Here is a 13,607-nt window from a genome sequence, read left to right on the forward strand (position 1 = left end):
CAGGGATAGGTTTGAGTTTTGGGGTACAGGGGTATTTTTAGGTTTCAGGGCTAGGTTTGGGTTTTGGGGTAGAGGGGTATCTTTAGGTTTCCGGGCTAGGTTTGTGTTTTGGGGTAGAGGGGTATTTTTAGGTTTCAGGGCTAAGTTTGGGTTTTGGGGTAGAGGGGTATTTTTAGGTTTCAGGGCTAGGTTTGGGTTTTGGGGTGGAGGGGTATCTTTAGGTTTCAGGGCTAGGTTTGGGTTTTGGGGTAGAGAGGTATTTAGGTTTCAGGGCTAGGTTTGGGTTTTGGGGTAGAGGGGTATTTTTAGGTTTCAGGGCTAGGTTTGGGTTTTGGGGTAGAGAGGTATTTTTAGGTTTCAGGGCTAGGTTTGGGTTTTGGGGTAGAGGGGTATTTTTAGGTTTCAGGGCTAGGTTTGGGTTTTGGGGTAGAGGGGTATTTTTAGGTTTCAGGGCTAGGTTTGGGTTTTGGGGTACAGGGGTATTTTTAGGTTTCAGGGCTAGGTTTGGGTTTTGGGGTAGAGGGGTATTTTTAGGTTTCAGGGCTAGGTTTGGGTTTTGGGGTACAGGGGTATTTTTAGGTTTCAGAGATAGGTTGAGTGTCCAGCATATATCCTAATTAAATGTAGATTGGAGTTGGAATATTAAATTAAATAGGTTCAGTGTACAGCAACTACCCTAATTAAATGTATATTTGAGTTACAAGAGTTAATTTAATAGTTAAGTGTTTATTATTAATAAAAAAATATTTTATTTTGGATTTGTATAAGTAAATGTTTAATGTTAAGTGTCCAGTATCGGATTAAATAAATTGTATATTTATGTGTGAATAGTAAATTGATAGTAATAGTTCATTATATATGTAAAATAATAATACAAATAAATATATATTGTAAATATTTTTAAAAATTTATATATTGGTATTAATTATTTAATAATGGGTAGTAGATAAAAATGACACAGTTTTAAACACATTTTTTATTTATTTGTTCATATAGTAATGAAAGCAAATAATACATGTATAAAAAAATATTTTATACAATTTAAACAAAATAATAAATCTAATTTGGCACCAATTTCTTTTTAATTTCGATATCTTTGCAGTAAATTACATTTGTGGTATATGTAAATTATATAGTAAAAAATAAAACATTGAACATTATACTATATAGAGTATATACATTTTAAGAGAAATTACAATACATCACAATTGTTAATAAATGATATAGTAATATTTTTGTTACATAGACATGTGATCCTCAAAATATATGTTATATATGTAGACATATTTGAAATTAACAACATAGATACTATTGATAGTTCATATCATACAATGTATATTTTACAAACATGTTAAGAGTTCTATTGAGCGGGGCGGGCCATGACGGAACCGCTCCGTCATGAGCATTTGAGAGAATTTGTTTATTAGTAAGTATTTTAAATATAATATAATTAAATAGTATAGCTTTAAAACATTTATAATATAAAATAAATATGTGTATATATAACAAATGTAATATTTAATTGTTACCATACATTTAGTAATTTAATAATATTTTTTTGAGATATATAGTTATTTAATAGTATAATGTTAATTTATTTAATGTGTATAATGTTTCTATAAACTGTAAGAATGATTTAGAAAAGTCGATATTTAGGTAATGTCGATATTATTGATGTCTATATTTTGGTAATCGATGTTATTGTATTGTGGTATGTATATTAATGACTGTCGATATTTTGTATTTCGATATAAGTGTGTTCGAAATTAGTTTAATCGAGATTTTTGTATATCGATATAGTGAGATCGATGTTTTAGTAAATTTATAAATAAGTATAGGATGTCGATGTAATTGTAATCTATATTTAAGACACAATATTTGTGTAGGTCAATTTTAGTGAAATCGAAATTTTGTCAGAGATTCGACCCTGGACGAGTTTAGCAGATTTTGCATCAAAAGGGGTTTGGAAATTAATATCAATAAAACCAAATGCATGGTATTTAACCCCTGCCATTCGACAAGACAAAATCCCATACTTAATGGTATCCCCTTAGAAAGGGTGCATCTTTTTGATTATTTAGGAATGACTCTTGAAGAGAGTGTGAGTTGGGGACACCACGTCACAAGATGAAAATTAAAACTAGGCCACCAGATAGGGGACCATTGAAGCTACACAAAGGGTTTTTCAGCCAAAAATAACTCCCCAGTAATACAGATTTATACCAGCCATGCACTGAGGGTAGCTCTTTATGTGGCAGGTAGAGATATGGGAACATAAAAAGACTAAAGAGCTCAAGTTGGAGGAAAATCGCTTTTTGAGGTCAATAACGAGTCTCCCAGTAAGTAAGCCATAAACACCTCTAAGACTTGACACTGGGTTGTGACCAATTTCAGATCAAATAGAATTATGACCTTTGTTATTCTGGATAAGGTTCTGGGCTACCCCACAGCTGTCGCTTTATTGTAGTGGTTTAGTAGAAATCCTTAAGAACCCGTGCTCTGCTCGATTCACCGGGATTAATCATATAAGAGAACGTTTTAGGGGATGGGTCTTCTGGATCTATGGAGTGACCCAGGGGGTTCATGCCCATGTATATGTGCACAGGACCTGAAAAATAAATACAGGCCCTACAAGCTGTCTAATCTTGTAGCCTCCAATGCATATGGCACATTATCCTGCTTTTTTGCAGCATAAAGATCATTATTTAATAGAACCATTCTTGGATATTGTTGAACACAGGATGGTTTAAAAACTGTATGTACAATTTAGGTTTGGGGCATTGCCTCTTTGTGCTGGTAGAGAAGATAACCCTAAGGACAAGAGCTGCCCTAGCTGTGGACATGATAATGAATCAGTGCCCCATTTGTTTTTTCCTAACCCTAGTTATAGGTAACCTAGGTCGAAATCGTTAGACCCATTTGTAGGAACCTGGGCACTAGAAATCATGAGGTGGCCCTGAGGATTTTACAAACTAACCCAGCCCACCCCTCTGGTTTTTGCAGTTTCAAGATTTTTATTGAGTTCCTGGTTTTTAAGAATGCGTAATATTCCTATATAACTGGGGATACTTTTTAAATTGGTGCCAGGGAGTATAAATGCATGATCAATTTGATTATGTTTATTAACTAGACTTTACTTGTTTTTAGCTAATGAATGTCTTAATCTTTGACTGTTTGTATGTTAAGTTATTTATATATCTCTTTTATGGTATATTGAAAACCGAAATAAAGAGCAATATGATGGAAAATAAAATAAATAAAATCATTATCTTGTGCTCGCCGCATCGTCTTCTCGGCGATTCAGCAAGCGCAACGTAATTGGATTTATTTATTTATTTTATTTACACTATACCGTCAATTGTTACTCCCATCCTCTCCCTCCCCCGCCTCACCCATCTGCACTTACCTGCACGGACCGCCACTCGTTCAATCTCCATGTGACTTGTAGTACATGATGATGCTGCTCCAGGAAAATTAAACCAAACATAAAACACTCAACTCCGACTCCCAGTTCAGGGCAGCAACAAGCCTGCGACCAAATATAAACCAGAACTGGAGTTCACATAACATGCTTCGTCTGACTTCAGGGATGTGGTCTTGTCAGTGGGGAGTAGCAAGTTATTAGTGTATGAGGGTCCAGGTCCATTTGTGAATGTAATATGTGCCCTCCCTCCCACTGGGCAAAGCAGGCCACAACTCTCTGCACTCTGGAAAAGATAGTTTCCGAAAGGCATCGAACTATAATCCCTTTCAACCTAATACACTTTCTAGCCATTACGTTCTCAGTTGTTATTGGGCAAAGTGTTGGGAGGAAAATCAGTATCTGCTCCATCACATTCCAGTCACTCCAGCCTTCTGCCAACTTATTCTAGGCTTTGTCTTTGGACACATGCAGTTCCTGTCCAAGCCCGTACTGGTGTGAGTGTGCGGGGTTAAACATTGTTTACAATGAATTTGATACATCGCATGCCATTACAACTCGGTCATTGCAATGACCACATTCTTACATTGCATACCATAACAACGTAAGCTGGTACAACGACTTGTTATAGGAAGCAGAAGGTGTTGGATTTTAAATCAGACACCGTCCCTACTGTTGCACAGCCTGGAGTCGGAATAGTAAAGTATACTATTCCAAAATCCAGCAGCCCCCATACAGCAAGTCATTGTAATGACTTGAATTGTAATGGTATGCGTCGTAACAACGTGGTCGTAGTAATGACCGCGTTGTGATGGCATGCGTTGTTAACATGTGAATTGTAACATGGCCTATTCATGTGAGGGGCCCCTTCAGAATATCTTGCAGGGGCCCCCCCTCACGTTTTGTTATGCCACTGTCACAGTCTTGTAAAACCTAGCGTCTCTAATAATGTAAGAAGCGTTTTCTCAGTCGGACTTACCGCATAAAAAAGTGAAGCCATTCTAGAAGTTAAGTGACCAAATGGAATTTCCCTAACTCTTTCATTCATTTTTGGAAGTATGGCCACATCAATCAAGCTTCTTTTGTAAGCCTGGGGAAAAATAAAAAATTGACATTACAGTGTACTTGAGATCGTATGTAGCGAGCCTGGGAGCAAGAGTAGGGGGTGCCAGTTTCAGACACCGATTGGGCTTGCGCATCGACCCTGGTGCGCAGTGTCTTGTAATAATAGATCCAAACTGATTAATTTTTATTTTTCACTCTGCCCCTATATGACACCTTATAAAATAAACAGAATAGATTTCCCTAAAGGGGCAATATGTATGTGCTGTGGGGAGGTAAGCGCCACTTTTCTGCTCTCTGGCCTGGAAATGTAACAGGACCTTCTGGAAGATGGTGACACCAAGAATTGAGGACGCCACTGGAGTGTCAGCTCCTCTTACACCGATTGCCTGTCTGTTGGGCGTAGGAGACAGAACCTAGGGGACGAAAAATCCCCTACAAACTCGCTTAGCTGACTAGCTGCCTAGCGAAACATTGCATAGCCATTGGGTGGATGGGCACTAGGGTGCCGCTGTCTGAGAGGCTTAATGGAATGGGGTGCCAGAGGAGCACCACGTGCACTTGGCCTGTACTGATGAGGGGACGACAGAGGAGATATTGATCTGGGCTCAAAATCCAATGAGAATAGAGGCTCGAGCACTGATGATAGCTCTAAAGAAGAAGTGTAAATGCCCTGGTCGATGTATGTGCTGCTATGTATACAGCAACCAATTGAGTTTCTGTTGTAATCATTGTTGATGTTTTGCTTGATGACTTGGTTCATTTGACAAGCTGCACTTACCACTGTACGAAGCTCTCTTATGCTGTAAAATACCTGACGTGTGGGAGGTACCCATGCCTGGAGATGCCTATGCCTCGTATTAATTGGGATATCCTGTGTGAATCTGAAACTCTAGCACTGTATATACATATTTGTTATTGCTTTATCAAACAAACAGTGTGCTTGAGATTCCTTAAAAGGGATGGTACTTTTCTCAGCATGCAATTGTCCTAAACTAAGAGTCACCATCAATGTATATAGCCACCATATCTTAAATGAATTGTCTGTGGATCCTGTCAATCTTAGAATCCAAGTAATACTTCTCAAAATTAGGTAAGCCCAGTCTGCCTCGTTCATAACAGAGTTTAAATATGTTCAGCATTACCTTGCTACTGTGACCAACCCACACTAAATTAAGCACTTACCTGTCCAGTTTTTAAAAATATCTGTCATCTGTATTCATTCCTGCATCCCCCTCAAAAAGTGGGATAGTATCATTTTAACCAATGAACACAGCTAATTACCTAAAATGGCAGTGTGACCCAGAATGTCAGTCAGTCAGTCAGTCAATAGGTCAGGAAATTGGGAACATTGTCCATTACCATAAATTAATTACAAATACAACGAAATATTCTCTAGACATTTCAATGCACCCTCACCTCAAATATCAAATAAAGAGTCTACAAAATACATAATTCAGCTAGATGAAATACTGGGTACAGCAATAAATATTGTTATTTCTGGCTTAATTAGTCTGCTCCTCGGTTTATAAGCTGTGCTGTGCCGAGATAACATAACAAAACCTACATTAAAAGAAACACTTCAATGACTGTTTCCAGAGTACCTATGGGCACATGCCTCAAAATTCACATTTGCGATTTCTTATTAGCGATTAAAAAGGAATCACTAATAAGGAATCGCAAAGCGCAATGCATAAAAAAAACGCAAAAATTTTACAATTCAGTAAAAATCGCAATTGGTAATTGCGATTTCTTGTTACCTAATCGCAATTTTTGCAAAACTGCTATTACAGAATTGCTATTAGCGATTCCGTTTTTCTGATGCACCTTGATGCCATTACAACCGGAAAGTGATGCCTCCCATGCTGAATCCAGTGCACTGAGAGGGTCAGAGGAGGAGGCAGACTGCAGGAGCACGGCTGAAGGAATCATTTTGGGAGTGTGAAAACTGTTCAGGGACATCAGCATGGCTTCAGGAACAGCTGGGGAGAAGTCTGCAAATCGCAAGAGGAAGCTGAAGTTCAGCAAAAAGGAAATTGTAATCCTCATTGAGGAAGTGGTGATGAGGCATGACAAGGTATTTGGGAAGCAGTCACTCCAGGTCCCTGAGTCAGAGAAGCACAAAATCTGGCTCGGAATACAATCCAGGGTAAACGCAGAGGGGGTCACCCACCGCACAATAGAAGATCTGTGCAAGCGCTGGTATGACCTGCGCAGCCGTGCAAAGGAGGGAGTTGCTACCAGGCTTGTGGAGGCAAAGAAGACTGGAGGAGGACCTCAAACACAAACTGGAAATACACCCCTGGAGGACCTTGTTGAGTCCACACTTCAGCCCGATGCTGTAGTTGGAGTGACGGAGTTAGACACCTCTGCACCGGCCAGTACTTCTCAAGGTAAGATGCATGCAAATGACCATGTAATGCTGAATCGAACAAACAACCCCTCAAGCCAGATCAGGCTTAGCGTTCAGAATCATACTCCTGTCCCCATTTTACCTGCTACACACAAATGCATTATGGGATTAACAGACACCAACTCCAATAGGAAAGGCAAGTAGGGAGCAAGACAGCATTGTTGCTTACAAGTACAACAAGCAAGTGAAACATATCGACACTGTATTTCAGAATATAATTTAATGAAACAAAACAATGCATAATGTGACACACGTTTAAAACACCTAAACTAAATGTGCACTGTTTAACATCACAGATGCAGCTGCACAGGAGACAGTGGAAAGTGAAGGCGAGGACAACCAGGAGACTCAGGCACAGTCAGGAGTGGAGACACATGTGGCCCCAGAAACCCCAGACGTGCACCCACAAGACACAGGACAACAGTGCCACCACTACCTGCCATGGAAGTAGAGGAGGAGAGACAACATGATCCCCAGACATCCCAGCCTGGGCGTACCCACACCAAGAGCCCATCCACAGGTGCAGCGCAGCAATGTCCAAACCCAGAGGCGAAGGTCAAGGGCATAGATGGGATCCACAGATGATGAGAGTCCCAATGTCTGTGGTGAGCTGGAGAGCCAAATGCTGAGGCTGCAGTGCCTGCAAGCCAAGAACCTGCGTTTAATGCAGGCACAACTTGGCGCAATTTCAAATAACATGGCAGACATGAGGGACTGCTTGAAGAAGCTGAATACAGCAATGGTGGAAGGACATAGACAGTCAAATGAAGCCATACAGGAGCTATGCAGGGTGATGCAGGAGGACCCGGTGTCCCAAAGCAGAAGGCATTGCCAATTCTTAGGGCACTTGGATAGCTACACCAGAGCCATCAACTGGCTGAGCACCAACACAGCTCTGCTGTCCCGTTGTTCAGTGGCTATGCAGGTCGAAATGAGCCATTGCTGTGGGGATGAGACCAGGGTAATAATAATCATGCCAATCGTCGTGACTGACATTCAAGTTCAATGACAATGTCATGTTGTATTATTTTTAAACTCATTGTGCTAGTTAGCACCTGGTATTTGTGCATTAACACTACCACATTATTTATTCAAAATATCCGCTACAGTTAAACCATACAGTGTCTTGTCTCATCATTACCCACCTTAAAAATAATGCTGTGTTATTTCAGCACGTCTCTGTCTCCCTTCTGCTAAGCTTGCCCCAACTGCTGCTTGTGGTGGTTGCCCTGGCTGGTTGTCTTCCTCAGCCTCGCTGTCAGACAGTTCCAGGGGTATGCCTCTCCTAGTTGCGATGTTGTGCAACATGGCACAAGTGGCGTATGCGCTGTCACCTTCAGGGTAGTAAGCAACAGGTTACTGACTGATATGTATCACCATTTGCCCAGAGAATTGCAAGAATTGCAAGACTTTGTAACATATGTTTACCAAGCAGGTATCCTTCGCCAAATTCACCCCCAAGGAGACGAGTGTGTATGCCACTGTGTCTGAGTATATATGAGTCATGTATGCTGCCAGGGAATTGGATTTCCTATTCCTATAAATGTTCTCATTCACTGATGGGGGACAAATGGCTTCATGCGTCTCATCAATGCAACCAACTACGTGGGGAAACCGGGCTACCTGATAGAAGTCTAATTTGGTTTGCTGCAATTCTTGTGGGGTTGAGGGGAAGCTAATGTGTCGATGTATCCTGCTCAACAGGGCGTCAATAAATGATTTGAAAAAGTGCGATAGGGCACTTTGTGACACCCCACCAGCTAGAGCTACTACACCGTGGATGCTACCTGATGCTAGGAGGTGCAGGGAACATATTATTATTATTATTATAATTGCATTTATTGAGCGCGCAGCTACCCGGAGGTTTCCCGGCGCTAGAGCAAATAGAAGGTGAGCTAAGTTTAAGAGGATATGAGCATGCATGTTAAGTATTGAAAAGCCAGGTCTTAATTCCTTTACGGAATGTCAGGTAACAAATTTCAGATCGCAAAGATTGAGGCATGGAGTTCCATAGGGAGGCTGCCAGTAAAGCAAACGAGCGACCGCCCATTTTGGCTCTGTTAACGCGGGGGATCTGAAACTTATTTTGTGTGGAAGATCTCAACGTACGGGAGGGGACATATTGCTGCACCAAAGAGGACAAATATTTCGGAGCTTTGCCCGTTTTGATGTGGTGCATTATGCAGAGGGCTTTAAATTTTATTCGGCTCTCAATTCGCAGCCAATGTAGCTTACGCAGATGGATGGCGGCCGAGTACCTGGCAGGTAAGTTACAAATAAGACGAACTGTCATGTTCTGAACCACCTGAAGTTTCTTTATTACCTCCTTACAGGCGCCCAGAAGTAGAATGTTCCCGTAGTCCATACGTGAGGTGACCAGGGCCTGGACCACGGTCCTCAGGGTATCAGCTGGAAGCATCCACGTGATTTTTCTCAGCCACCTAATGATGGTGGTACAGGTGGCCGATACTTTTACAACATGTTGCTTCAGAGACAGCTGGTTGTCAAAGAGAACCCCGAGGTTACGGGCTGTGGCTGAAGGGGTTGGTACAGGGCCCATCTGATGAGGCCAATGTTGAGGGCCCCAGAGCGATGTATTTGGACCAAATAGGAGCAGCTCTGTTTTGTCACCATTCAATTTTAATTTATGTCTATGCATCCAGTTAAAGATATGTTTCAGTCCGGACTGCAGGGAAGACGTGGGGAGATGTTTATTAGTGGAAAGCGAGTAGACGATTTGCGTATCGTCTGCGTAAGAATAGATTGTGAGGCCTGCTTGCTCTGCCAAGAAAGCAAGAGGTCTCACATAAAGATTGAAAAAAAGAGGACTGAGGATAGACCCCTGGGGAACACCATGGGGGGAGTTGAAGATAGAGGAAACAGAAGTGGAAGAAAAGACTTGAAAGGTGCGATTAGAGAGAAAACTAGCAATCCAGGCCAGGGCAGGGCCATCAATACCCACCGATTTCAGGGTGGAAAACAAGATGGAATGGGAGACCGTGTCAAATGCGGCACTCAAATCTAGCAGAATGAGTGCCACTGTCTCCCCGTTGTCCACCTGTCTTCTGATGGTCTCAGACACACCAAGGAGCGTGGTCTCAGTGGAGAAGCCAGCCCTGAACCCAGACTGTGAACAATGAAGAAGATTAGAAGATTCAACATAAGAGCTGAGAAGTGAGTTAACATGCTTTTCAAGAACCTTAGAGTAGCAAGAGAGCAAAGAGATGGGGCGGAAGTTGGAAGGATTGTTTGGGTCCGCGTTGGCCTTTTTTATCAATGGAACCACTATCGCATGTTTCCTTTCATTAGGGACCGTAGCTTTGATCAATGAAGCATTCAAAATATCCAGGATGCTCTGGAGTATGGCTGGATCCAAGGTGCACAATATTTGAGGAGGCATAGGATCAAGGGGAGAACCAGATTTTATTTCATGTAGATATTTTTGAAAGAGCAAGGGCGATATCGACTCCCAAGAGTGGAGTTGGGGGGCAGTGGGAGTTAAATTAGAAGCATCGGCGAGACAAGGGATGGGTAGTAAAGGCTCAGGAGTGGAAGATACAGTAGGAGTAGCGCTAAAAATAGCATAGATCTTATCTATTTTCTCCAAAAAGAAATTTGCCAGGGCGTTACATTGTGTTGTGTCCAGACAAGGGTCTTTAGGTACAGAAGGCACGCCAGAAAGATCTTTTACTACTTTGAACAAGGCCTTCGGTCTATTTTGGGCATTGAGTATAGTACTATTAGCATGATTAGCTCTGGCGGTATCACAGGCATAGTGGTAAGCCAGGAGGGCGGCTTGTATTTTGTTTTATTATCCGTACAGTAATTGGAGCGCCAAATGCGCTCCAATTTCTTGCAACGAGATTTTTCCTGGCGGAGAGAGTCATTAAACCAGGGTGCCGGAGGATGATGGATCTGAGATTTGTTTCTCTGGGTTGGGAGACAAGAATCTAAGGCTGATATCAGCCAAGAGCTGACAACAGACACCTCCTTAGTAGTAGCAATGGAAAACGTAGGTTTAGAATTTTCGAGACAGATGTTTAATTTGTCCTGCACATAGGACCTGCACATTAGTGGGTATGGCATGTGTCCTGCGAGTCTGACACTGCAGTAGGGGATCTAATTCAGCAATCAGATCATAGATCATGTCTGCATTAAACCTATACTTGTCATAGATCTCTTCCTCTGTCTGCCCCAACAATGTAATGCGCACTCTAAAAATGCACTCCTGTATCCTCCTTCTTCTTAGTGCTGCTCCTCGTAGCCTCATCCTCCTTGAAATGACGGAGAACGCTGACATTGTGAAACATTCTGAGGCCTTCTGGGCCTGTTTAAATACTTTGCCAATGTTTTCCACCTGTTTTAATTGTTTTCACCTGGTTAACACCTGCCTGAAAAATTCGGTATTTTGTGACTGCTAAATAGCGACTTCCCACAAATTCGCAAATAGCATTTTTTCATGCTTTGACATGCAAATCTCAAATTGCGATTCGCAAATAAAGATTCTGTAATTTGGTATTCGCAAATTTGCCATTCATTATTTTTGCGAATTTTACAGATATCCTGCGTTTTTTGATGATGCATTGCTTAGGGCTATTTTGCGATAGCAAACAACCTTTTTTAGCGAATTGCAATGTTTGCGATTACAAAATAGCTTGATGCATGTGTGCCCTAATTCCTTAGTATGACCTGAAATAAATTTCTAATAGTATGTAAAAATACTCATCGCTTGTTGGCATGGGGAAACAGACATTACATCGCATGCATAACAACGCATGCAATTACAACGCAGTCGTTACAACGACCTCGTTGTTACATCGGAATACCATTACTACGCAAGTCGTTACAACGACTTGCTGTAGGGGCGCTCTAGGATAATGAATAGTATAATTTACTAATCCAACACCTTTCCTACTGTTGCACACACTGGAGTTGGAATAGTAAATTATACTGTAATGGTACTGCGAAGTAACAATGCAGTTGTACCAACCGCATTGTAATTGCATGCATTGTAAACGCATGCGATATAGAAGTATATATTCGTTGGCATGAGGCTATACCATACTTAATACAATTGGTTTTAAAATCCTGCGTCTCGCTTTTGAAAAAAATTGACAATCCAATAAAATATGTACATTAGATTATTTCCCATTTTAAAGCGTATTCACTGTTACCCTACAATCCTCTTATGCCATTTGATATCTCAGGCCATGCAAACATAGGATTAACACCAAGTCTAAATGTTAAAATACTGTGATGCATTGCTTTGTCCAGGAGCATAGAAGTGTACAGGAATGTCGTGCGATTGTCCCAAGAGTCTATGGAATACAATACTGAACTCTCTAAACGTAAATATTGCAAATCCTTGGTTCATAACACTTTCATTTTTCTTAGCTAAGTCCAATTGTGAACATCCAAGGTGGGAAAGTTAAAAAGAAGAGGATCCATTATAGGTTTTACCTGCTCTCTTACTCTCGCAGTCCAGCTCAAATCACTAATCAAAAATTAATTTTCACAGTTTTAGGCAAGTTTGTCCTTATTAGCTAAAAGTAAACTATTCCAGAATTTCATCATCAGCTTTATTGATAAGAAATGCCAGGAAAATAATCCAGTGTTATGGTTTGGTTCATAGAAGATTGAGGAAAGTTTACAAGTGTTTTTATGCAACAGACTTCGACATTAGTCAAGTTATGAGGCTCACATACTAACAGGAGCGCTGTACATTATACAAATTTAGATTGAACCATAGCTTTAAAAGCATCCACCACTGGAACCGTGGAGGGGCCTTCATAATTCCTACTAAACTTAAATAACCCTTCTATGGTTGTAATATCCATCAGTTTTACTGAATCTACATGTGAATTATATTACATTCCTAGACGTTTATAGAATGTTACTTCTTCCAACCTTGCCCAATTTAAAAACCAGTAAAACATTATCTTCCTAGGTCTGAATACTATGGTTTTTGTATTTTTACAAATTCATCAACAATTTGTTTTCCACAATAGTTATAGAAGACTTCCAGTTTCCTTTGTAAACCTACTTGGGTTACATCTAAAATGACCAAATAGCATAAAGAAGAAAAGACACATAACTTCTTCCCATCATAGGCAAACACACGTGGAAATTGAATAATGGTAAATCCATAAGATACCGAGCAAATAGGCTCAGGCCAATACACATCCCTGGAGTAAACAATTTTTAATGGGAATATTTGTTGTCCGATGGCCATCTAGACTTAAATCCACACAAGGAAAGGTCATCTATGCATCTCTTTGAAAATTGCCAATATCCCTCTTGAAATTTCTACCATTTTTAAAGTAAATCATAGTTAACCAAGTCAAACGGTGCCGCTGAAATCAACAAAATAGGAGTAGAGGCTGCCCCTAATTTCAATGTATTTGGGGGTTGTAGCCCATGGAGTGAAGCAGTGGTCCCCTTTTTGAACCCTCCTTATTTCACTGGAATTAAACATTTAGCCTTAATCTACCCTTGCATTTCAGCAAGAAGGATTTTGGAGTCAACTTTCACTCAACATTATTTAGGATTGACTATGAGCCTATACATGTTTGGGTCGTTCGAATTTCTCTTTGTAAATAGTTAAATATTCTTTCTGGAACCCACCACCCCTCGTCACAATACTTCTAAAAGTTAGTTAGAAAAAATTGTGCCCCACAATCACTATTTGCGTTCATTATAACTTCCAAGAGA

At 40.6% G+C, this 13,607-nt stretch overlaps 1 protein-coding gene across 1 annotated transcript; it reads left to right on the forward strand.

Annotated features, from left to right (window-relative positions):
- Positions 1-6,331: 6,331 nt before the first annotated feature.
- LOC144753960 (myb-related transcription factor, partner of profilin-like) lies at positions 6,332-8,067 on the forward strand. Its single transcript, XM_078641481.1, has 2 exons — positions 6,332-6,876; positions 7,193-8,067. The coding sequence occupies exons 1-2, from the start codon at positions 6,450-6,452 to the stop codon at positions 7,345-7,347; spliced, it is 582 nt and encodes a 193-aa protein (XP_078497607.1). The 5' UTR covers positions 6,332-6,449; the 3' UTR covers positions 7,348-8,067.
- The last annotated feature ends 5,540 nt before the right edge of the window (positions 8,068-13,607 follow it).

This window comes from Lissotriton helveticus, chromosome 5_1, assembly GCF_964261635.1.
Source record: "Lissotriton helveticus chromosome 5_1, aLisHel1.1, whole genome shotgun sequence".
NCBI classification, from domain to species: Eukaryota; Metazoa; Chordata; class Amphibia; order Caudata; family Salamandridae; genus Lissotriton; species Lissotriton helveticus.

Excerpts from the sequence above, each read along its gene's own strand:
- LOC144753960 (XM_078641481.1), top strand. The coding sequence starts at position 6,450 with ATGGCTTCAGGAACAGCTGGGGAGAAGTCTGCAAATCGCAAGAGGAAG. Across the intron at positions 6,877-7,192 it reads ACCGGCCAGTACTTCTCAAG|ATGCAGCTGCACAGGAGACA; the intron begins GTAAGATGCATG and ends TTAACATCACAG.